At 45.2% G+C, this 25,487-nt stretch overlaps 1 protein-coding gene and 1 long non-coding RNA gene across 4 annotated transcripts; one reads left to right on the top strand and one right to left on the bottom strand.

Annotated features, from left to right (window-relative positions):
* The first annotated feature begins 3,123 nt into the window (after nt 1–3,123).
* On the top strand, nt 3,124–20,757 carry LOC147370617 (uncharacterized). 2 transcript variants are annotated; one of them, XR_015165364.1, is made up of 3 exons: nt 3,124–3,403; nt 4,433–4,610; nt 19,343–20,757. It is a non-coding gene; the product is annotated as an uncharacterized LOC147370617 (long non-coding RNA). The 2 variants fall into 2 exon arrangements; XR_015165363.1 differs by having other exon boundaries at nt 4,400–4,610.
* LOC147370618 (uncharacterized) lies at nt 16,222–18,113 on the bottom strand. 2 transcript variants are annotated; one of them, XM_086405595.1, is made up of 2 exons: nt 18,000–18,113; nt 16,222–17,865 (listed from the first exon to the last, which is right to left on the bottom strand). In XM_086405595.1, exons 1-2 carry the CDS (start codon nt 18,065–18,067, stop codon nt 17,385–17,387), a joined length of 549 nt encoding a protein of 182 aa, XP_086261721.1. In that variant the 5' UTR covers nt 18,068–18,113; the 3' UTR covers nt 16,222–17,384. The 2 variants fall into 2 exon arrangements, with proteins under 2 accessions (XP_086261721.1, XP_086261720.1); XM_086405594.1 differs by having other exon boundaries at nt 16,222–18,053.
* Nucleotides 20,758–25,487: the final 4,730 nt, after the last annotated feature.

Below are 25,487 nucleotides of genomic sequence, written 5' to 3'. Positions count from 1 at the left end.
GCCTTTCTAGTAGAGAGGGAACAGCTTGAGGCAAGATCTGGAAGCAGGGGATACAGAGTGACCAAACAAAAAATGTTTCTTAACAAAAATTTTTGAGTGTGTAGTTTGAGCCAGGTGTCTGCACGGTACTTGGCCCGTGTGAATGGGATGGAGAATGGGTTGCACACACACTTGTGTACATACGTGTGTAGTAGGAGGTAACTGCAAAGTGTCCAGCCCCCTCTGAGACAGGTTTCAGTATCTTCTCCATCCAGAGATCCCTCTAGAGACCCAGCACCTCCCATTCTTTTGGGAAGGGCGATTTCTGACCCCTCCTCTATGACCTGGCTGATTGGACCAAGGGCAGATATCAGAATTAAAGGCACAAATCCATTGGTTGGCTAGAGCACCAAGCGGATGATCTCCCTTGGGAATTTGAACCAATGATCACAGAGATTTCACAGCAGAGGGCGCTGGGTATGAAAGACCATGAGTTTACAGAGTGCTACCCCCTCATGCTGTTTTAGGGCCTAAGCTACAGCAATGCACATGAGAAAGTCCTGTCCTCATCAAGCTTATGTTAAGTGGGGAAACAGCCAAACAAATAAGAAAATGTCAGTGGTCATTGTCCTAGTCAGTTTGGGCTGCTATAACTAAGTACCATAGACTGAGCGGTTTATAAACTACAGAACCTTGTTTTTCTCAGTTCCAGAGGCTGGAGTCTAAGATTAGAGTGCCAGAGTAGTGGTCAGGTTCTGGTGAGGACCTGCTTCTTGATTTGCAGACAGCTCTCTTTTAGCTATCCCCTCATATGGTGAAAAGAGGGCTATGTATCTCTTTGGCCTTGTCTTCTAAGGGCACTAATCCCATTCATGAGGGATCCACCCTCATGGTCCAATTACCAAAGGCCCTACCCTAAATAACATCACAGTGGGGATTCAGTTTCAACGTACGAGTTGTGTTGGGGAGAGCAGACACAAATATTTGATACATTGCAGTGATAAAGGAAATGGAATGATAAAACAGGGTCATCTGATGGAGTATAATTGGGTGAGATAGATATCACCATATGCTGGGGTCAAGGAAGGCCTTTCCAAGAAGGTGACAGAAGCAAGTGGGCAGAGGACCCATGGCCACAAGCAGGAAAGTAGTTCACACACACACACACATACACACACCCTCTTTTGAGCTAGCTATACTGGGCCTCCCATTCTGCAAGCCAAAATGCTTCAACTAAGAACAGGGATAAATGGAGGAAGATTCTGGATGGCAGTCTGCAGTTTTGGACTTTGCTCTGTCTCTGAAAGGGCTTTTGAGCAGTGTAGAGCGTGTCTTCATGCTCTAGTGTCCAGGAAAACATTCCTTTTTGAAAGTGGAAAGCTACTGATTGTACTGAAGCATGCCTTCCTCTGCCAACTGCTGGAACAAGAAAAACAATTGCCGCCATCCTGACTGCCAGCAATCTGGCCAGCCACCACCTGTTCTCAATGCCTGTGCACTGTGTTTAGCTTAGCTGGGCAGCTCCAGCAGCACCTGGGATGCAAAAACATCCTGAATTTCTCGAAACACTGCAGTGGGGCTGTTTAAACAGCACGATGTTCAGGAAATAGTCATTATCTCCATACCTCCTGCATCCAGTGGAGTGGATTATTGGATGAGCTTCAGAGGGCAGCTCCAGTGAGTGCCAGGTCCTACCCACCTAGATCTTTCGTTCACGGGGCTATGCTGCCAGTGGGGAGGTGGGGGAGACGGAGCCAGGCTGCTCCTCAAGATGTGGGAGAGGAATTTGGGCTTGATTCTTACTTCTGGGTGGGATTGTCTCTGCACATCAAATGAAATGTCTGCATCAGCACAAACAATGGGTGCGGATTTTCGAGGGAAGGGAAGAAACTGCTGCTTCTGCATGTTTTTTCCACAGGGGCTACTTTGGCCGGCAACAAGGTGGGGAAGGTGGGGGTAGGCAGAGAAGAGTCTTGTTTCTCTTCACTTCCCTGGGGAAGAGAGAGGAAACACTGTCAGCCATCGCCTGGTGTCTTCTTCCCTTCATTGCTTCTTTCCCTTCCACACCTGGCAGTAATCAAAGCTGACCTCAGAGGGAAAGCAATTGCTATCAGCTTGGGCTGGATGAGGTTCTCATCAGAGACACAGAGGTTGGTAGTCAATAACCCTGTGAGACTTTAAAATACTCTTCATTTTACAACCGCGTTCTGTCACCCTCTGGTGGGCTCTGATGTGCACGCCTATGCTTTCGTGGTTGTTAAACTTAAAAGTCAAACCCTTTATTCATGTGAATTTTATAGAGCTGGATTAGGGAGCAGGTCAGCTGAGCTACTTCCTAGGGAGGCAACTATAATGGATTCTGGAATAAATCAGAAATAGGGTACTTTTAAACTCAGGTTTCCACTTGCTGTTATCTTCAGAAGCTTCAAAATGTTCATTGTTCCTAATCCTAGTGAAGTAGAGGCCTTCATGTGGAAACAAAAACAAAAGCACAAAAAATACTTTTGGATGGTGATGGCCAATTTTGTTTTTGTGACCTCAGCGCACATGAAGTTCACTCGGCCCCCACCAAGCCTGGCTGGCCAGCCAGCAACTGGCCAAAATTCTGAAACCCAACGACATGTCGCTGAGTCCTGCTTACTGAGGACAAATGCTTTATTTTATCACATGAATTTTAAGCCCTTGAATGTCTCCTAAAATATGACTGACTTGGCTACATCCAGATTTGCATCCTAAATAAGAAACAAACATTTCAGAAAAATAGAACGTTTTATTAACAGAATGACAAAACAAAACAGGATAAAAGCTCACTGAAAAAGCCACATAAGCTGCTTTTATCCCAGTGAGTCTGAGGGCTGGGTCTGAGGGCATAATACTTTAGCAATTAGGAATAATGGAAAATCAGTGCAAAGAAAGACAGCTGCAAATAAGTTGAAGTATTATGTTAATGATAAGTATATGGGGTCATCTGTTGTTCCGAACATAAAAAATATATATAATTTTTATCAACAGAAGTCAGTTCATTTCTTTTTACTCTGACTATATACTTTCACTCAATATTTAAAGAATTGGCATGAACCATTCACCAGACCAGAGAGCCCATCTGTCCTCGAGTAGCCTGACCAGGTGGAATCCTCATATGTGTAGAATGAGAGTAAGGTCTCTCTGGTTGAAGTGGGAGCCAGAAGACCCACAACCAACTTTCTCCTCCTGCCCTGAAGCTGCTCTGTTTGGTCATTGTCTGATGGTTCCTAATCTTCATCTCTTTCTCTATACTCTCTGCTACTGCTGCTGCTGTTAAATTGCTTCTAATCTGCACCAACTTCATTCTTGTACTTTCCACCACTTCTCAGCTGGTGGTCCCCAAATCCCAGTGCTCAGAGCAGCCCTGGACCCCAAAAAAGTCCATACTACATGGCAAGTGGTAAGAGAAAACATGATTCACCCTGCAGTGAGTTTTTGCAAAGCCAAATTAATTAATAATACAAACCATTTTTTTTCATCATGGGATATCTACCCTACTTGTATAGTTGTTAAAAAATTCTTCCTTTTATGAAATAGTGAGGATAGCAGATTAAATAAATCTTTTGGGAGGCTAAATATAAAATTATTAACCCTGTGTTAGTTCTCAGGATTTTCAGTAAAATTGTACGTGTCTGTAAAATTCTAAAATCTGGGCACCACTGTCTTAAGGTACATTTTAAAGACACTCTGAGCTTTATTGGAAAAAAAGAAATATGTTTATTAAAAAATTTAGAAAAAAACCAGATATGATAGAATTGGTGACACCAAAAATATTAATGTGTCGGTAATAACAGGTTTCCCCTCTTCCTCCCTCTTTTTCTGAGAAGGCTGGGCTCTAGAGTTTTGCTGTGCTAACTGAGAATATGTGAGGCTGCAGAACTGATTAGTAATAGAAACTGGAGGAGTAAAATAGATACATATGAAGTAGGTGCGATGGAAGTGCCTACACATTCGGCACCACCTCTATCTATAAAAGAAAAGTGAATTTGGAAGCTTGGGGCAATTATTGGATCCATTTAGTGTAGAGTGGTTTCTGTCATAGAGACCTTGCTGAAAAGAGATAATAAAGAGGCCTTGAATACTCGCTTCATCTAAGTTTCCATTGAATCGGGGGAACCGACTCTGCTCTTACTTGGGGGAAAGAGAAAGATGATTAAGTCATTAGTTAGACAAAGTAAGAGCTGACAACAATGATTAAGCATTGATATATCTAAAGGGATCTTTTTGGTGTGTGTGTGCTGCTCTAACAGCAGTATTTTACACTTTTAAAAAAAGAAAGTGATGTCAACTGATTTGTCTTGCTGACTATATAAAGCACTAAAAATGTTTTCACCGACACTGGAAGATATTGACTGGTATGGTATGTTTCTCCTCTTTCTGTCCTCCATACTTCAAGTCTGTCTGCCCCCGGTCCTGTCTCCTTCATTAGGTACCTGGAAACACTCCATGAAATGAGCTACAAGACTGGGAAGGCATGAAAAACCTCTTCGCAGACTTAGTGAGGCTCCAGCAATGTCCTGTGGCGTTTTACTTCTGTCCACAGAACCTTCCACTGGGACGGATTTTCTTTATGAACCATTGGTGTTTTACTGCACTGACCCTGGAGAGTAGGTATCTGCAGGGTCTTCCTGCATTTCTTTTCTGAGACTCTCTTCCTGTTCTGGGGTCTGTCCCCAATTGGGATGTTTCATATTCTCATAAAGCCTTGTGCCCAGTGCCTATTTGGAGGACATCTCTGCTAAGGTGATATTTAGCCCTCCCCGTGGTACTAGAATTTCATAGGGGCCATCGAGGAAACCCAGTTTGACTGAACTGTAATGAAGCACATTTTTAATGGTAAAGTTTTAGGTCCAATAGGCTCCCGGGGAAGGGTTTTAAGGGTAAACATTAGGAGCCCTTGAACTCCATCCTGTGAGAAACTTCATTCTTAAAATCCCTGAGCTCATTGGACTCCGATGTCCTAGGATTGTGAACAGAATGGGGCTGATGCTCAGACAGACAGACCATTCTCATCTGCTTTTGGCCTAACTATCTTCTGAAGCATTTACAATTATTCTGGTAGCCAAATTAGCCAGTAATTCTTAATTCATCAGAAAGTGATAAAAACGATTGGTGCATTTGAGCAGCAAGGATGAAGTTTGGTCTGGCCCGGGGAGGGGGGAGGTGATGACACCTGATATATATGCTGTCTTCCATTTGGTCCCATTCTCAGTCAAGCAGAAACTGTGTACAACCTGTGGTAGGTCAGGACATCAGAGATTTAAGTTGGTAAATGGTGGCTGGGCCTGGAATATGGGGTGACTTCTGAGGAACTCAGTTCTACAAAAGTTTAAAGAATATGAAGATGCCTTTATCTTGGTCAAATGCAGACAATCAATCTGCCCTTTGCCTGTGATAAATTGGGACCTTTAAAGGGAAGGTCAAACAATCCAGGATGGAAAATTGGCTGCAGAGCATCCAGCCTGACCTGGATGTAGAAATTTCTCCTGCCTTGTCTTGTCTCTTGCTGCAAATCATCCTGCGAGCAATAGGCAACAGCAACTTCAACTCACACACATTTGAAGGATGGTGACTTGCGCATTATCCATGGTGAAAATCACAGCCAACAATCAATATGTATTTTCAGGCAAAGAACCATCATTCATTTCTGTTATCGGACAATCTCAGGCAGAAATCATATCTTTTGTGACTCGAATGCTCAGCATTCTGAACCGCTTTTATTACTGTGACTGAGAATAGGGCTTTGCTTGGATTGGCATTGAGTTGCTGCAGTTTTCTGAACTGCTATTTCTATTGGTGTGTCCAGCATCAGTATGAGTTTTGGGAGAAGTGAAGGGGAAGAGAAGGAAAGAAAAGTTGCCCTTAGGGAACAAGCTATTTTTGCTAGCTTGAAGCAGCTTAATTTGTTATCGCTGATACTGAGTGTAATGTTGATTTAACTTTTGCATTTGAGGGTATTGATTTTACAGTGAAAAGCCAGACACGAGCCATTGTCTAACAATGACCAACATGGTTAGAATTTCAGACCCAGTGTGACATAGAGGATGAATGGCTGCCAGAAGAAAAAGGGTCTTGTCCTGGCTCTTTGAAGAATTAGCTCAAGTGACAGTTTGTTGTTCAGTCACTCAGTTGTGTCTGACTCTTTGTAACCCCATGGACTGCAGCATGCCAGGCCTCCCTGTCCTTCTCTATCTCCTGGAGTTTGCTCAGACTCACATCCATTGAGTCAATGATGCCATCCAACCATCTCATCCTCTGTCGCCCCCTCCTCCTCCTGCCTTCAGTCTTTCCCAGCCTCAGGGTCTTTTTCAATGAATCGACTCTTTGCATCAGTGGCCAAAATATTGGCGCTTCAGCTTCAGCATCAGTCCTTCCAATGAATATTCAGGGTTGATTTCCTTTATGATTGACTGGTTTGGTCTCCTTGCTGCCCAAGGGACTCTCAAGAGTCTTCTCTAGCACCACAGTTTGAAAAATCACTTCTTCAGTGCTCAGTGAAGCATCAGTGCTTCAGCTTGAGTGACACTAGTCAAGTCACTTTACCTCTGTGGGCTTCAGAATTTGTGTCTCTCAGGAGATGGATGTGGAATACTTGATTTAAGATGCCTTTGAACTCCAAGAGTCCTTGACCCTATCATCAGGGTTGTTTTAGTCTTCATTAACATCATAAATGCCTAAAATAAAGCAGGTTTCTATTGAATGACAGCAGGCTGTTTCCAACTCTTTGCTGTGACAATGCTTCAGTGGACTTCAGGATTATACATATACACATGTTCATACTTGTGAGAGCATTTCTGATATTTTTGGAATTAGACTTGCTAGAATAAGTTATTGCACAGAATTTTTTTTAATAGATATTGACAAGTTACCTAACGAAAGCTGTAATGATATATGCTCTGTTACCCATTAAGATAGTTTTGGTGTCATGTGATAGAAAAATCAATCCAAAGTGGAGAAAGAAAATTTAATGGACCTTGTACCAAAGGTTGAGAGGAAATCTGGTTTCGGGCATGGTTCGATACAGGCTCGAAAATGATGTCATCTGGCATCAGTTTCTCTCTCCTGGCCTCACAGCTCTACTTCCTCAGGCAAGTTTCCCTTCATGGAATTAAAACAGCTTCATCATTTCAGCTTCTGGTGTAGTGAGGAATATCACACATTTCTATCCCTGAAGTTTTAGTCAATGTCTCTTTGGCTTTAATGGGTCACGTGCCCATCTGTGAATCAGTGAGAGTGTCCAGGGTCATGAAGGCTTTTACTGGCCAAACCTGGAGCTGGAAGTGTACTCAGCTCACCAGAACATCGTGACCTGAGGGTGGGACAAGATGGCTGACCAATTAGAGTTGGCAGCTATTTCTGGAAGTAGGGCCAATAGGTGGACTGTGAAATCAATAAAGGTGTATGGAGTCCTACTTATGGAGACAGACTCTCTCATCTGGATTTAGAAGTTTATAGAGTGTGTTCCATCCTGAGAGCTGGCTTTCAGAAGAGCTGGCATAGAGGATCAATGCCGTGGTATGATTTAAATGACATTCTTTGCACTGCTGGCTGGGACTGTAATTATGTACTACTGAAATGTTTTTAAGAGCTATCCTTAGATAAGATTGGCTTTATAACTGGGAAAGGAACACAAGTTGCTGTAAAAGAAAGGAGCAGATGTATTAAAGAACAAAAGCATCATAATGGTTTTGTTAAGGTTGCTATGGAAATGACTGAATGCAAATTTTATTTTAAGTCCCTTGAAGTTAGTCATCTGCATAGAGGAGAGAAGTTTGGAGCAGGTGTTCATTTTTTCATTTGTTTTGTTTTGAGAGAAAGAGATACCCTAAGGTTGGAGCAAAAAGAATTTGAGGTATTTATCCTCCCCCAGATTATTTAAACACTTAAAAAATTTAAAATTTTTTATACAGTTTTTAAAGGTTACTTTCCATTTACAATTATTATAAAATATTGGTTATATTCCCCATGTTGTACAATACATCTTCAAGGATATATTGCTCCTTTCCCCCTCACACTGGCTGTCCCTAGTTTGTTCCTTATTTCTGTGAGTATGCTTTCTTTTTTGTTATATTCTCTCACTTGTTGTATTTTCTAGATTTCACATGTAAGTGATATCATATAATATTTGTCTTTCTCTGTCTGACTCGAGTTTAAGGTTTTTAATCTGGAAGAGACCAGATTATTTAGGCCAGTGGTTCTCATATTTGAGGGAGAATCATCTGGAAATTCTGTTAGAATAGATTTTTGGGATGCATCCTAGAGACTCTGATTTAGTGGTTCTGGCCATTTAGTAGTTCTGACACTTTGGGAATCACCGCTCTAGGTACCTTCCCTTTCTCTTAGTTTAAAACTTGGAGAGGTGAGGGGCTGGCTCAAGGTGACTCTGAGAGTAAGCAGAAGAATTGGGGTTAGAATCAACTCCCGTCTTCTCCCTTTCCTGCATCCCCTCTGCAAGGAAATTGAGCCCCAGGTTGGTTAGTGCCAAGGTCATAGAGCAGAGTTAGCAAAGAACCCAAATCTTTTGACTTCTAGGCTTGCCCTTTCTTCATGTGTCTCCAAGGTTTCCACTCCTAGAGAAGTCCCAGGGGTTTGCAAATTTGCCCTTTCAGTAGCCAGGTTATCTAGAAAATGTTTGCCTTCAGAGCAGAGAACAAGGAGTTTGCACTGTTCAGTAAAATGAATCTTGAGCCTCATGATAGAGAAACTCAATAGTAATCAAAAGCCTCTCTGGCTTGGAATAAAAGGTTGTAGCTGGTGTTGGGGAGGAAAGACTTTCCCCTAGCCTCTTAAGTTCAGTATCTGGAGTATGCAAATTAAACTAACAAAAGACCAACTGGCAGGAGAGAATAGTATAATCTTACGAATATTTTATTTGCACACAAGTTCAGAGAAAAGAAGTGAAACTCAAAGACATAGTGAGACTAGGGAGCTTATATGCCATTTTAACAAAGGAAAGTGGGTTTGGGCTTCAAGGGATGCAAATCATGGGGAAGCGCCCAGGAAACATACCGGGGGACTAATGGAAGACCCAGGTTATTTAGTAAGGTCTGTTTCTGCAAACTCTTCTCAGTGTGATGAGAATGCTCGTCCCTTCCTGGTATGGGATGGGAAGGGGGATATCTTCACGAAGGGAAATGTGTGCTCTGCTTGTAAATGGGTAGGAGGAAGGCATAAAACTTTCTGCATCCAATGACTCTCAATTGCCTTTAGCTCAAAACAATCTTTATGTTGGCATGTTTGGGGGGTGGCATATTCTGGATGCCTTCACTGGATTCAGAGACTTGCCAGCATCAAGGGTGATGAAACTCAGATGTCTATTAGTGCATTGTCACAGGGTTTAGGGTGAGAGAGTCGGGGTGACAGTCATCCGGCCCACGGGGAGATATGCTTAGATTAAGAATTACTGAAAGGACTAACAAAATTAGATTTCAAATGATTTTATTTATTTTTATGAAAAAATCTTCCCTTAATTGTGTGTTATGTTTTAGAGACTAGTACTTAATGATGCAGCTTAATGAAAAATTCTATTTTGGCTTTTAGAAAATACCTATGTTAACCAGGCCCAGGTAAAGAAGAGCGATTTTTACCACCAGACAATTACTAAAGGACCATTATCTACCTTATCTCAATTATGGGCAACATGAGAAGGGAGAAATAAACAGCTGTAGGAGTGTTGGACTTGCAAACGCAAACCTATTAAGTGAAAGCAAATCTCATGATCCTCTTGCTTTAAAATATCTTCCCAACCTAGAGTCCCTGTGCTTGGATTAGGCACTCACTGCTCCCTGAGTTATCCTGCAAAATGTACACACGTTTGCATGTCATTCTGAAGGAGTTCATTTATCAGCTCACTTCTCTTAAGGACAGGATAGGAATAGGAGGCAAAGCAGAAAATGACAGTAAGGGGCACAGAAAGGGGTGCCTGGGGGCCTGCAGACCTAGCCATACAAATATATTTATGTAAATTCAGTACTCTTCTCAGGATTATGTATGAATTTTTCCTCTCCAATTTAGGGACTGTAGTTAGCACTTGGCCAGGTGGGAGGAGTATTTTGGGTACAGGGGACCATCTAAGAAACCCTGAAATCTCTCCCAATGGTGAGTCTGAAGTTTTTCTCCCACCTCTGCTCTTCCTTTAAAGGGGCTCACTCCTTCCCAGACTTTCTGGTGCACCGTGCGTGTGTGCGTGCTAAGTTGCTTCAGCCCTGTCTGACTCCTTGTGACCCTGTGGACTGTGGCCCACTAGGCTCCTCTGTCCATGGGATTCTCCAGGCAAGAATACTGGAGTGGGTTGTCATGCCCACCTCCAGGAGATCTTCCCCACCCAGGGATTGAAACTGCGTCTCTTAAGTCCTCCTGCATTGGCAGGCATGTTCCTGATGGGCTTAATTGTGTGTTAAGCCACCTGAGAAGCCCTCTGGTGTGCTGTAGGTCATCAGAATTAATCTGGAGGGTCTTCTCATCTGCAAGCCCCTGGCGGTAGCATATACTGGTGCTGGATCAGGTGAGTTCAACCCCAGTTCTGCCAGCTTGTGACCCATGGGCAAGTTACCAAACCTCCTAGAGCCTGGCTGTCCTCACTTGTAACAGGGAAATTATCTATTTTCTCTATCTATCTCTATCTATCTACTCTATCATCCTCTTTCACACAATAGTACAGATCAAGAGGAGGCATTATCAAATCTAGCAACTGCAGACTGGGTTTTTCAGAAGCAGATGCTGAGATGGAGTCTGGGGTACATGACCTCTCTAGGGCTCCTCTCCTGTGAGTGGCAAGGGGAGGAGGCAGGCCTGGGCACAGGGAGAGCTGGGCTGCAGGGCAGGCCCCCAGAGACCCAGAGTGACTCCTGCCCATCAGAGTGGCCCCATGAGGGGCTGAGTTGGCTAGCTCTCTGCATCCCTGCCTCACTCAGCCACCCGACGAGGCTGCCTTGAGAAAGGCGCACCCTGGGGCAAGGCCGCTCCTTCATCAGAGGCAAGCCCTGAGCTAACATCTGGAGTTGTTTCCTGGCCACAATCCTGGAGCAGAGTAGCCAGGCCCTCCCTTAAGGCTGGGTTGGGGGTGCTTATCTTCACACCTACCAGGTAGGCACCCAACAAAATGCCTTCTCTGACCACTGGAACCATCCCTCTTTTTTTTCGCTTTTTCCCATCTTCTTTCCATCCTCCATTTGTCTGCTTCTCTTCCACCTGCTCCTTCTGGAACTCCCATTCCCCCCCATAGTCCTGAGAGCCCACAGATCCCCTGAAATGTGTGTGCTTCAGCTGTTGTCTGTACAGTTCTATGTAAGCAGGAAGTTTAAAATATTTTTAAAAAGTCTCATTCAGATAATTTGCCAGTTACTCATGACTCCTCTTTTACTTTGGTAGAGAGGAAAACCAGCCAGCTCTATTCTGCTGAATAGAACAGCACAGATGCTGGTGAATGCACTGTGGGCCCATGGCCCGCCAGCTGGTACTAACAACAGGGAGGAGGCTTGCATGCCTTGCTAACAGATTTCCAAGAACACTGTGGGCCGCCAAAAAAGCCATTTGGGCTGGTTTCTTTTCCCTCTGTTACCTCTCCAAGAGATAAAGAGGCTGATGGATCAAGAATGGGAACATGGTTGTGATAACATTTGGGAGGAGGTGAATGTCAAGGGTGCTGGGAAGCCAATGTACAATATAGAGGCTAGGAGAAGATGGTAGATTTCTAATGCCTTTGGCATGCAGAAGTTGCTCTTGTTGGAAATTTGAAAATGTGTGGGCAACAGGAAGCCTGATTATGGGCAGAGGGTGGGAAACAGCTGGGAGGGCCCCTAGCTGGATTGGTGCCTGTCTTCTTCTGATTTGGGCATCACTCCGTGGAGACACCCACATTTATGGGTGTTCTGGTCTGCTTCTCTCTGAACCCCTGGATCACTCTAAAGACGGCAGAGAGGGAGCACGTGTGCACCACTTGGCCACGTGACAGAGAGGGCCACTGACTCTGTCTTCTGGCGATTGACGTGCTCTACATGGAATCTCCTGCATCTGGACTAGAAGCCCATGTAAGGGGCTGGAAGAGACCACCAGCTCCCTCCATGGAGGGCAACCATGAAATCCACCCAGTGGGGGCCTCTCGTGCCCCCACTAGCTTCCTTCAGGAGTCCCACGAAGGGGACTAGGGGAGTCCTAGGGAAGTGGGAAGTCCCTTTCAAAAACCATTTCAAGCCTTGGCCATTCTTTTTAAAAACATTTTTGCTTTGGTAAAAACACTTAACATGAGATCCATCTCCTTAACAAATCGGAAATGCGTACATTATTGTTGGTTAGAGGTGCAATGTTGTGCAGCAGGTCTCTAGAGCTTGTGTGCATGCGTGCTAAGTCACACAGTCATGTCCAACTCTTTGTGACCTTATGGACCATAGCCTGCCAGGCTCCTCTGTCCATGGGATTCTCCAGGCAAGAATACTGGAGTGGGTTGTAATGCCCTCCTCCAGGGGATCTTCCCAACCCAGGGACTGAACCTCTTTCTCTTATGTCTCCTGCATTGGCAGGCAGGGTCTTTACCATTAGCGCCACTTGGGAAGCCCCTCTAAAGCTTACTCATCTTATTTAACTGAAACTTTATGCCAGTTGGTTAATAACTCTACATCTGTCACTATCATTCCAGGCTTCGAGTTTATGAACCTGTTTTGGATATCTCATGTAAGTGGAAACATGCAGCGCTTGTCTTTCTGTGTCTGGGCTTATGTCACTTTGCATAATGTCCTCAAGGTGCATCCACATTGCTGCTTATTATAGTTTTCTTCTTTTATAAGTCAGTCCTTAGAGATTCCGTGCAAGAAGCCAACAGCAGGAACCCCCATTTAGTTCCATGTTTGGGGAGGTTAGCCTGGAATCCTGCCATGCCTTGTGCAGGAAGAGGAGTATGAGGTTTGGGTTGTTGAAACTTGATTCTTGCAGCAATGCTCCACGTCATTTGCGAGGACACGGGCACTTGGAGAGGTTGAGTGACTCGCCCCAGGTCTCACTGATCATGAGCCATGGGGCAGGTCCTGAGTTTTGGCCCCATCTGTCTCCACAGCCTTTAGGTCTGTGGTGACTCTGCTTCTGATTTTACTCCAATCAGAGAATACGTGGGGACATGGACATCTAACCCCATGGAGACTCAAGTCAGGCTGACTAAATACCCAGGGCTTCAGAGGATGTTGTCATCCTCACATGTGAGTGGTCAGACATCTGCTGTGCTCTGCACTTGCTGGCCACCAGCACATGTGGACACTAAGCCCTTGAAATGTGGCTCATCCAAATTGAGACATGCTGCGTGATTTTAAAGGCTCAGTATCAAAGAAGAAGGAAAACTAGCTCCTTCACGATTTCTAGATGGATTCTATGCCAAAATGATATTTTAGGTAAACTGAGTGCAATAATTATATTTAAAAACTATACTTTGTATTTATAACAATATGAAATATTACAATTAATTTCACTTGGTTCTTCTTATTTTTAGAATTGTGGCTACTTGAAAATTTAGAATACCCAAGTGGTTCACATTACATTTCTTTTTTAAATTTTTTGAAACTTTTTTTTTGTATTGGGTATAGCCAATTAACAAACAATGTTGTGGCAGTTTGAGGTGAACAGTGAAGGGACCTAACCATACATCCACATTACATTTTTATTGGATTACTCCAGATTCACCCCCATCCCTGAATGCCTTTACTCTATCTTTAGCTCCTACTTCTTCATTTGATATCACAGTTAGTGGTTGTTACTGAGTTCATCATCTGCTTTGGACCTTGAAATTTATGAAGTAGTCCACAGCATGGTGTTACTTTATACTCAGGTATGCATGGTTGGGGCTTCCCAGGTGGCTCAGTGGAAAAGAATCCACCTGCCAATGCAGGAGACACGGGTTTGATCTGTGGGTCGGGAAGATCCCCTGGAGGAGGGCATGGCAACCCGTTCCAGTATTCTTGCCTGGGGAATCCTGTGGACAGAGGAGCCTTGTGGGCTACAGTCCATGGGATCGCAAAAAGCTGGACATAACTGAACATGCGCGCGCACACACACACACACACACACAAACACACACGGTTATAATCAGATGTTCACAGGGGTCTTGGCAATGTCAATGTCAATGTTAATGTCAATGAAGAAGTCTCCTGGGATTATTCACTCAACAGATAATGTAGGTAACATCTTCTTATTGATGAACTATTATGCCAGGTTCTGGAACTATGTTGAGAACAAGAAAAAATTGTCTCTGGGCTCAGGGAGCTTATAGTGGTGGGGCAATGGATGTTATGATGGTTAGTGTTATGTGTCAAAAGACCTGGTCCATGGGCTGCCGAGATATTTAGTCTAACATTATTCTGGGTGTTTTGGGATGTGATTAACATTCGAATCTGTAGACTGGGTAAAGCAGATTGCCACCCCCATTGTGGGTGGGCCTCATCCAATCATTGGAAGGTCTGAACAGAACAAAAGGGCTGAGTGAGAAGGAATTTCAGCAGCGACCCCTCGAGATGGACAGCAGTCTGTTCCTGTCTTTGGACTTGTACTGGAATTTATACCTTTTGCTCTCTTGGGTTTTCAGCTTGCTGGCTGCGAATATTGAGACTTTTTTTAGCTTCCATAGTCATATGTGCCAACTCTCTGTAATAAATCTCTTTCTCTCTCTCTGGAAAATCCTGACGAATCCAGACACTAAACAATGTACATACTGGATAATTATATAACTGCTTAGGGATGTGGCATGTGGTGAGCTGATACGGAATATCTAGGGGCATAGTCTATTCCACCATCTTCAGGGTTACCCTGGGCTCTGGCTTTTCCCCAGAGCATCCTGGCCCACTGGGTCATCTCCCCTAGTCTGGCCACCTCCGTGTGTCCATAGGGCAGGACAGGAGCAGCCAAGTCTCTACCTTAAGTCTGGGCCAGAGTGGATAGGTTCTTCCTGTGCCTTTACCACTCTCTACCCCAGGCAGGGGAGGTCTGCTCTGTTTTTCTGTTCCCCTCATTTCCTTTTTATTATTTAAATGTCTTTTGATAAGATGAATGAGCGAAAATGAACACCTTGAACACTTCTGCCACTTGGCATCATGCATGTTTTATGAAGTTTTGACAGTGAAACAAAAAATGTCATCCTTCTTTATATAACTCAATACCACGTTTGCAGTTTTAGAAATGCCTTGCATTCCTGGTGGAGAGCCTGGGAGTGGGTCGGGGGTGGGTACCACACTGTGGATATAAGCACGTGGGGTTTGGCTGCCGTGTGGTCAGATTAGCGTGGATGTCAGTCCTGGCTCTCTACTGTCTGTGCGACCCTGGGCAAGTCATTCAGAGTTACCAGACCCCAGCTTTCTTGTCTGTACGATGGGGCTCATACTGTGTACTAGGTGGGTTCCCAGGAGGATGAATGATAAAGTACAGAAAGCACCAACACCAGTCTAGCATACAACAGGTGTCCAATTAGTGGTTTCTGCTGCCATGGTGAATACTTTTCATGGGGAGGTTCCTATGTTCTCTTGTTCCTTTGTCCCAGTAAATCAGGTGACAGAGGGTCAGAGCCTGAGCGCTTCGTTAGAACTGTTCTGCGCACCACCCTGAAGAGCGGCTGTGCTGTACGTGCCTGGGTCCTGTGGGTTAGGGATTTGGACGACACACGCAGGAGCAGCTTGTCTGCTCCACCATATCTGAGTGGGAAGACTTGGATGGCTGGGGCTGGAATCATCCACAGGCTTCTTCACACACATCTGGCCGGGGGTGAGGTGGGTTCTCTGATGGCTAATGACACTGATGACTTTTCCATATGATTATTGGCCATTTTTATATCTTCTTTGGAGAAACATCTAGTCAAATTCTTAGCCCATTTTAACATTGGGTAGTCTTCCAAATTATTGACGTATATGAGCTCCTTATATATTCTAGATACAATTTCCTTATCAGATATTTGATTTGCAAATACTTTATCCCATTTTATAAGGCATCTTTTCACTTTCTTGACAGCGTCCTTTGAAGTACCAGTTTCAAATTTTAAGTCCAATTTATCTGTTTTTATCTTGGTCAAAAATCAGTTGACCATAGTGTTAAGGTTTATTTCTTTTTTTTTTTTTGTCATATTGGATTTATTTATTTTGGAGGGACTGGTTATTTCAAAAAGACATTTATCAATTTTCAGTATCAAAACAGTTACACTATTGGTTTTTTTTCTCCCAATTGGTCCCCAAAGAGACCACACCAAAGGAGAGAACATTTTAAGCCAATTAAGCTGCAGGATGCACCCCTAACAGACCTCACTGAAACCTCATCAAAAAAGGGGGATTGGGTAGGGAAAGAAACTTTAAAAGATCAGCACACTGCTAGCCCACAGACTGTAGAGAGCTCTCACAGGCAGAGGGGTGACCAGTTTGCCTCAACCCCAAAGAAGCAAAGTTCCAAAATATAAAAATTTACAAGTTTTGTACATACGCTTTTCAAGATTTCTCCAGCACTAACCGATACAAAGCACAGTGAGATGGCACTTTTAGAGACAGCAGCTTCAGACCCAGAAAAGGGTGATGAGATGAGTTTCATATGGCTAAATCAGTGGCAAAACATAATTTTCTTTCCTTTCTTTCAAGGAGGCAGGAGAGCAAATAAGTGGTCACTTCAATATAAGGGGCACATGATCCATTCTGTGAGCAGTTGGGAACAGGGTAGAGCTGGGACAAGGATTTGGTCTCAGAGGTTTTACCATCTTAATTGTTTGGTCACTTCTGATGAAAAAAGAAAAAAAAAAAAAGTTGTCCAAAGATACCGTAAAGCTGAAAACCTGAACAGCACTTTTTTTTTTTTTTTTGGCTAACTCCTTCTGGAATCATCTTTCTGCTTTGGCAGGTACTTTTTACAGGGCAATGAGGTTTCCCCAAATGGAGCCTTTCTCTGGGCTGCTAGGCTCTCAGTAAGGCAGGCCCAAACCTTTTCCCTTTCTCTCTGGAGAAGGCAATATGCATTAAGCTGAAATGTTACCTTCCAAAAGTGAGAAAGGGATTAGACTGCTGCTTCAGTTCTACGGAATTATCTGGAATGTTTTTTTACAAATGGTTGTAACATCAAGAACAAAAAAGGTAATTACAAAATGTGTACATCACAACATGCTTTTAAAGACACTTTGCATTGTGCTCACATTCCCTTAAACGTTGTTCCCAAAGGTGCTCAGCCTCTAGCCCAACTGGAATCTCTGGGGAGAGGCAGAGACTGTTTGGCGAAAAGGACACAGGAGTAGGGGGGCGGGAGAGGTGGCGAAAGGAGAAAGCAGCCTTCCAGTTAAAGATCAGCCCTCCGTTTAAAGGTCAGCTTCGGGCAGGCTGGCCCCAGTGGAGTCGGAGTCGGGGTGAGAGGGAGGAGCAGCGGCAGGGCGGGGCTGGGGTGCTCTACATTTTATTCAGGTCAAGCAGAGTCTGGTTCAGCATCCTTTGTGTACAGAGGTCCTCCTCTTTGGTGCATTTCAGTTTATCTTCCAAATCATCAATTGTCTTTTCCAGCTTGGCTACTGATCTCTCAGCAAACTCAGCACGAGTCTCTGCCTCCTTGAGTTTATCGGTAAGAATCTTTATCTCTTCCTCATATTTGTCTTCCTTTTGAGAGTACTTTTCTTCAGCAGCACTCAGACACTTCAGGTGCTGGTCCATCAGTCTGATTTGCTCACCCATCTTTCGGCAACGGGACTCTGCCAGCTCCGCTCGCTCCTCTGTGCGCTCCAAGTCTCCCTCAATAATCACCAACTTGCGAGCCACCTCTTCATACTTCCTGTGTGCCTCTTCTGCAATGTGCTTAGCTTCTTTGAGTTGGATTTCCTGGAGTTCCATTTTTTCTTCATCTTTTAAGGCTTGGTTTTCAATAACCTTCATAACTCTCTCGCTCTCATCAGCAGCTTTCTCAGCTTCCTCCAGCTTTTGCAGCGCAGTGGCCAGGCGCTCTTGAGCTCGGTTCAGCTCCTCTTCAACCAGCTGGATCCTACGGTTTAAGGAGACCACTTCAGCCTCAGCCTGTTCTCGGGCCCATCTTTCTCCCTCCACTTTCTGCTGGAGGCGCTTGGCCCTCTCCTATGCATCATCGGCCTGCTGCTGCAGAACCTGGATCTTGCACTTCATTGCCTCAGTGACGGCGACTGCGGCCATGACAGTGGTCCCGGCCATGGTCCCCATCCAGCTCCTGCTTGCCTTCGGGTTCCTGCCTCCTCCGCTCGGCGTTGCAGCCGCTTCTCACCCTTGGTTCCTGCAGGGTTGAACTTGTGGCCCACACTAGGGGAAGAGCATGCGCAGTCGAGGCTGACAGTAGGAAGCTTGGGATACTTAGGAATGGTGGGCTGCAGTTTATGGGGTCGCACAGAGTCCGACACGACTCTAAGGTTTATTTCTGACTCCAGTTTTATTCCATTAATCTATATGTCAATCCCTTTTCCCATAATAAACTTATGCCATGATTACTGTAGCTTGAAAATAAGTTTTGAAGTCAGGAAATGTGAGCCCTTCAACTCTGATCTTTTTCAGTATGTGATGTTTTGGCGTCAAAAACATATCCTATCAACAAAGCCAAAACTCTAGGTAAAACAGTGAAATAGACAATTTTGGGCAACCTGCCTCCCTTTCTATACCCCTTTTCTTTTTTATTCCCTGCAAGCATTTAGACTCTACATGCTTTCCATCCAAGTCTTTATCAAAAGCTGCTCTCTGGGGATGAATATAATAAACTTTTTCTTACTTAGGTAAAATGACTAAAGAAGCTTATAGTCATTACCATTCTCAGGAGAATTTGCTTTTTAAAAAAGGGAACAAAAATGTCTTAAACCTGAGGAATTACTGTCTAATGGTAACATTTTCTCTGTAAGCAGGCATAGAAAGTGCTTTTTTAAGTCAGGGAAGTCATCATATTGCATTCAAAAAGATGTTATGGATGGGCCCTTATCCTGCCTATGCCCACGGCCAACTTTGTTCAAAGTTTATTGATTCTTTCTTCCCCTACTGTGAGTTTTACACCCATTGCTTACTTGCTTCATGACCTTGGGCAAATTAACCTCTATGAGGCTCAGTTTTCTCTTATGCAGTATGGAGAAAATCATTCTCACTGCAAAAAGTGCTAGGCATTTGTTCTGTTTAGCTATGAAAAATAAGACACACACATTTGGACTTAACAAGTACAACTCCAAAAACCGAATGACCTCATTGCAATCTCTCCAGGAACAGACAAGCTTTCTATTTAAGTGATTTAATTTTTCCTTTCGAAATCCCTAGGGATGGTATCTGAGAACCATTTAGGAAAGTCGGGTTTTATTGAAAACAATATCTGGGAAAATGCAATAGAGATACTCATTCTCTTTCCTCCTTCCTAGCAACTGCTGGATGTGGGACACCTTGCTCAGTCATATTTGATTTGGAATAAGAATTTTTGTTTTTCGCACCTAGTGAGGACCTGTTTTATACTTTCCACGCTCTTCTCAAGGATCAGCATATCTGATCCTCCAGGCATTCCTGCGAGACCAACTTTACTGCCATGTTACAGATGAAAAAACTGAACCCAGAGAACTAACAGACTTAATCCCCCAACCCTCTTTCCGTGCACTTCCCAGATTTGTAAGGCTGCGTGAGAATGATCTTGGCCCGTAAAACCGTCGCCTATGCCATTCCAGACCCAGAGACCCATCTGTCTTTTGTTTCCTACACTTTTTGGAGATTTTATCTCATTTGGCCAATGGGAGCGCTTCTGTTCCTAGAAGCCTCTTTGTTGATGTTTAAAGCAGAGTTCCAAAGAATAGCAAGAAGAGATAAGAAAGCCTTCCTCAGTATTCAGTGCAAAGAAAGGGAGGAAAACAACAGAATGGGAAAGACTAGAGATCTCTTTAAGAAGATTAGAGATACCAAGGGAACATTTCATGAAAGATGGGCTCGATAAAGGACAGAAATGGTATGGACCTAACGGAAGCAGAAGATATTAAGAAGAGGTGGCAAGAATACACAGAAGAACTGTACAAAAAAGATCTTCACAACCAAGATAATCACGATGGTGTGATCACTCATCCAGAGCCAGACATCCTGGAATGTGAAGTCAAGTGGGCCTTAGGAAGCATCACTATGAACAAAGCTAGTGGAGGTGATGGAATTCCAGTTGAGCTATTTCAAATCCTGGAAGATGATGCTGTGAATGTGCTGCACTCAATATGCCAGCAAATTTGGAAAACTCAGCAGCGGCCACAGGACTGGAAAAGGTCAGTTTTCATTCCAATCCCAAAGAAAGGCAATGCCAAAGAATGCTCAAACTACCGCACAGTTGCACTCATCTCACACGCTAGTAAAGTGATGCTCAAAATTCTCCAAACCAGGCTTCAACAACACATGAACTGTGAATTTCCAGATGTTCAAGCTGGTTTTAGAAAAGGCAGAGGAACCAGAGATCAAATTGCCAACATCCGCTGGATCATGGAAAAAGCAAGAGAGTTCCAGAAAAACATCTATTTCTGCTTTATTGACTATGCCAAAGCCTTTGACTGTGTGGATCACAATCAACTGTGGAAAATTCTTCAAGAGATGGGAATACTAGACCACCTGACCTGCCTCTTGAGAAATCTGTATGCAGGTCAGGAAGCAACGTTAGAACTGGACATGGAACAACAGACTGGTTCCAAGTAGGAAAAGGAGTACATTAAGGTTGTATACTGTCACCCTGCTTATTTATCTTATATGCAGAGTACATCATGAGAAATGCTGGGCTGGAGGAAGCACAAGCTGGAATCAAGATTGCCAGGAGAAATATCACTAACCTCAGATATGCAGATGACACCCCCCTTATGGCAGAAAGTGAAGAAGAACTAAAGAGTCTCTTGATGAAAGTGAAAGTGGAGAGTGAAAAATTTGGCTTAAAGCTCAACATTCAGAAAACTAAGATCATGACATCTGGTCCCATCACTTCATGGGAAATAGATGGGGAAACAGTAGAAACAGTGGCTGACTTTATTTTTCTGGGCTCCAAAATCACTGCAGATGGTGATTTTAGTCATGAAATTAAAAGACGCTTACTCCTTGGAAGGAAAGTTATGACCAAACTAGTTAGCATATTAAAAAGCAGAGACATTACTTTGTCAACAAAGGCCCGTCTATGGTTTTGGCTACGGTTTTTCCAGTGGTCATGTATGGATGTGAGAGTTGGACTCTAAAGAAAGCTGAGCATGGAAGAATTGATGCTTTTGAACTGTGGTGTTGGAGAAGACTCTTGAGAGACCCTTGGGCTGCAAGGAGACCCAACCAGTTCATCCTAAAGGAGATCAGTCCTGGGTGTTCATTTGGAAGGACTGATGTGGAAGCTGAAACTCCAATACTTTGGCCACCTGATGTGAAGATCTGACTCATTGGAAAAGACCCTGATGCTGGGAAAGATTGAGGGCAGGAGAAGGAGACGACAGAGGATGAGATGGTTGGATGGCATCACTGACTCAATGGACATGGATTTGGGTGGACTTCGGGAGTGGGTGATGGACAGGGAGTCCTGGCGTGCTGCGGTTCATGGGGTCACAAAGAGTCGGACACGACTTAGCGATTGAACTGAAAGATGAGAAATCCAAAACCTATGACCCTCAAACACAAAACACCTGCATATTTTCCCGAGTTGCTTTGTGAGCGGTTGTTTTAGTGTTGCTGAGCCTGAAAACCGCTCCCTAAAAACAGACCCCGGTGCGACTGTAGAGCCAGACGCGCCTCCCTTGGCATTTAACTGCGGCCCCCCCTCCCCGCGCCGCGCCCCCTCACCGCCCCCGTGGCCCTTCCTGCCCTCTGGCCCCGGGCTGGCCGAGCATTCCCAGACTTTCCCGGTAGATGGCAGCATTGTGCAGCCGATGGCCCCTCTCCTATGCACCGGCCCCACTTTCCCCGTCCCCGTCTTCTCAGTGTTTGGCCGCGCGACGCAAGTAACAACTCCTCCAGACTCCCGGAGGCTCGCTGTGCCGCACCATCTACAGTTGGTCGGTTCCTGGCGGGCCACAATAGATCTGAATCCACAGCATGGGTTTCACTCAGGTGTTTTTGTGGCTTCAGGCACAACCGTTGCTTTGGCTGACTAATTGGCCCAGATCGCTACCCCTCCCTCCGCCCCCTAACACACACAAGTGCAGGAAAGGCGGATAAACGTACCCTATCGAAATGCTTTCCTCCCCAACTCCTTTTGTGCCGTGAACTTTATCCTCGGCGACCCTCGTGTCCCCAAGCCGCTGGGGTCCGGTTTCTCTCGCCGGCAGGGACTCCGCGTGCCCTACGATTCCGACTACCGCCGCTAGAGGGCACCGACGTCACGTGCTGCGCAGGAGCCCGGCCGGGACAGAGGCCGGCTGGTCCCGCGCCGCCCGCGTCCTCGGCTTGACCTTGGGTCCCGCAGCTGCCGGTGAAGGCTGCCAGTTCCTATTCCCGGCTCTGTGGGCTCCTTCAGGGGTGCTCTGGGTTCCTTATCCTCAGAAATCTCCTTCCGCCCATCCCCCCACCCCCGCCCCGCCCAACTTGCTTCTCAATCGTGCTGAATCCTATCACCTTTTATTTTTATTTTTTAATTTAATTTTATTTAACTTTACAATATTGTATTGGTTTTGCATATATCAAAATGAATCCGCCACAGATATACATGTGTTCCCCATCCTGAACCCTCCTCCCTCCTGCCTCCTCATACCATCCCTCTGGGTCGTCCCAGTGTACCAGCCCCAAGCATCCAGTATCGTGCATCAAACCTGGACTGGCGACTCGTTTCATATATGATATTATACATATTTCAATGCCATTCTCCCAAATCACCCCACCCTCTCCCTCTCCCACAGAGTCCAAAAGACTGTTCTATACATCTAAACATCTTCGAGTAAACCTCAGGCAGAAGGGAGGGAGAGAATCTTTGTGACGCTAAGCTCCTCGCTGGTGTCTACCTGAGTCTCTCCAGACACCCTCCCCCCACCACCAAGCTTTAGGTTGGCCAACTTCCTCAGTGCCCCTCACCACTCTTCCACCTACTCCCCTCCACTTCTCAGAAGCTCATCCTTAATTTTTGCATCTCCCTAGAATTGGCACCTTCTCCCTGCCTCCAAGATCTATCTCACTTCCAGCACTCTGGCGGTTCCTTTCTCTATTCTCAGAAATTTGCTTTCCTTTGCCAACCCTTTAAATGTCCCTGGTCCCGGAATTCTATCTTTGGCACCTTCTCAACTTCCCTGGTGGCTCAACTGGTAAAGAATCCACCTGCAATGTGGGAGACCTGGGTTCGATCCCTGGGTTGGGAAGATCCCCTGGAGAAGGGAAAGGCTACCCACTCTAGTATTCTGGCCTGGAGAATTCCATGGACCGTAGTATAGTCCATGGGGTCACAAAGAGTCAGACAAGACTGAGCGACTTTCACTTTCACTCTCCCCACCTTCCCTGAGAACCTGATTACGTATTATGTGCCTGGAGCCAAAACCCACCACCACCTTCTCAACAACCACAAGCATTTGTTGATCACTATGGAAACAGTGTCAGACTTGATTTTTGGGGGCTCCAAAATCACTGCAGATGGTGATTGCAGCCATGAAATTAAAAGACGCTTACTCCTTGGAAGGAAAGTTATGACCAACTTAGCATATTCAAAAGCAGAGACATTACTTTGCCAACAAAGGTTTGTCTAGTCAAGGCTATGGTTTTTCCAGTGGTCATGTATGGATGTGAGAGTTGGACTGTGAAGAAGGCTGAGCGCCGAAGAACTGATGCTTTTGAACTGTGGTGTTGGAGAAGACTCTTGAGAGTCCCTTGGACTGCAAGGAGATCCAGCCAGTCCATTCTAAAGGAGATCAGCCCTGGGTGTTCTTTGGAAGGAATGATGCTAAAGCTGAAACTCCAGTACTTTGGCCACCTCATGCGAAGAGTTGACTCATTAGAAAAGACTCTGATGCTGGGAGGGATTGGGGGCAGGAGAAGGGGACGACAGAGGATGAGATGGCTGGATGGCATCACCGACTTGATGGACATGAGTTTGAGTGAACTCCGGGAGTTGGTGATGGACAGGGAGGCCTGGTGTGCTGCAATTCATGGGGTCACAAAGGGTCAGACACGCTGAGTGACTGAACTGAACTGAATCCTGATGACAGTCATGTTTTTATGTCCTGCTCAAATTCCCCTTCTGAGCTATGGACCCATTTCTTCATTTTGCCAGGCCAACAGGGGCTGCTTGGAAAATACGTTTAACACGTAGTCTTTGGGCTGTTACACTGAGGGTGGTGGGCAGCCTTTGTATCTTGTTTAGCAATGCTTTGAGCTGACAACGCTTCACCCAAACAGCTGGGGTTTCTCTTTCAAGGCTTGTCCAAGATTGGAAAATGTCCTTACCCAGTGCTGAGCTGGAGATGGAGTGACTGAATAACCGCTCCTTCTTGCTGTGCCGCATCCTTCACCCCTGCGATGTGGGAAGCACATCCAGCCACGTGATCCTAGTCTCCATCCCAGCCCTGGATGACTGGAGCTGGGCAGGATGCCTGACCCGAAGCTACAGAACTGGGGTGGCAGTGGGATGATCCGAGTCTTCTCTTGTGATTTTGGGACTGGAATACTGAAAAGGCTGGTCTAGTCAGAAGATGGAGAAGGCAATGACAACCCACTCCAGTACTCTTGCCTGAAAAATCCCATGGACGGAAGAGCCTGGTGGGCTGCAGTCCATGGTGTCACTAGGAGTCGGACACGACTGCACAACTTCACTTTCACTTTTCACTTTCATGCATTGGAGAAGGAAATGGCAACCCACTCCAGTGTTCTTGCCTGGAAAATTCCAGGGACGGGGGAGCCTGGTGGGCTGCCGTCTATGGGGTTGCACAGAGTCGGACATGACTGAAGCGACTTAGCAGCAGCAGCAGCAGCAGTCAGAAGATGGAGAGCTGAGCTGAAAAGTCACCTAAATTGGGGCAGGGGTATGTGAAAGATGAGTGAAGAGAGGCAGCCAGCTGAATCAAGGGAGGAAGAAAGAGGGGAATGTCCCAGAATATCTTCATTTCCAGTTTCTCAAGAAACCCAGCAGTGCTCTCTGCCCTTGGGTCCTGAAGGTTTTCCTGTATCCTTTCAGTGGCCTCTTCACTTTGAGCCAGTCCAGAATTACGGCTATTTCAATAAGTGGAGGTGGGAAAAGCAAAGAAAGAAAAGATAGGCTGCAGAGAGGACCAGCAGCACTGAGTGGGCATCCCTGGGGGACTGACAGAAGCCGAGAGGAAGCAGAGAGACTCAAGCCCCCTTCCCCCACCCCGTCCCCCGCCCCCCACCAGAAGTTACCACCTCGGTTACTGAGACTCTCTGCATCTCACATATCACTGGATCTTAGTTTGGAGTTGGTCAGCTATGGCTCCAAAAGTAATGTGTTTGAAAGGGTCACAAGATTTGCAGAATGGAATAATACCCAAGGACACAGTGATATGAAGCATTTGTTAAATACTTGTTTTATGTCAGGAACTGAGGTGTTTCTGGGGACACAGAGGTGATTAAGACATGGTCATCAAC

This window comes from Bos grunniens, chromosome 6 (assembly GCF_055505025.1).
Source record: "Bos grunniens cultivar Pamir isolate PY7600 chromosome 6, Bosgru_T2T1.0, whole genome shotgun sequence".
NCBI lineage: Eukaryota > Metazoa > Chordata > Mammalia > Artiodactyla > Bovidae > Bos > Bos grunniens.
The sequence above is the reverse complement of the archived record's forward strand: the minus strand, read 5'-3'. Positions and strand labels throughout refer to the sequence as shown.

Bases quoted from the DNA above. Each gene is read 5' to 3' on its own strand.
- LOC147370618 (XM_086405595.1), bottom strand. From the start codon at position 18,067: ATGATGCATAGGAGAGGGCCAAGCGCCTCCAGCAGAAAGTGGAGGGAG. The intron at 17,866-17,999 runs GCTGAGGCTGAA...TGAGAGCGAGAG, and splicing joins AAAGATGGGCCCGAGAACAG to AGTTATGAAGGTTATTGAAA.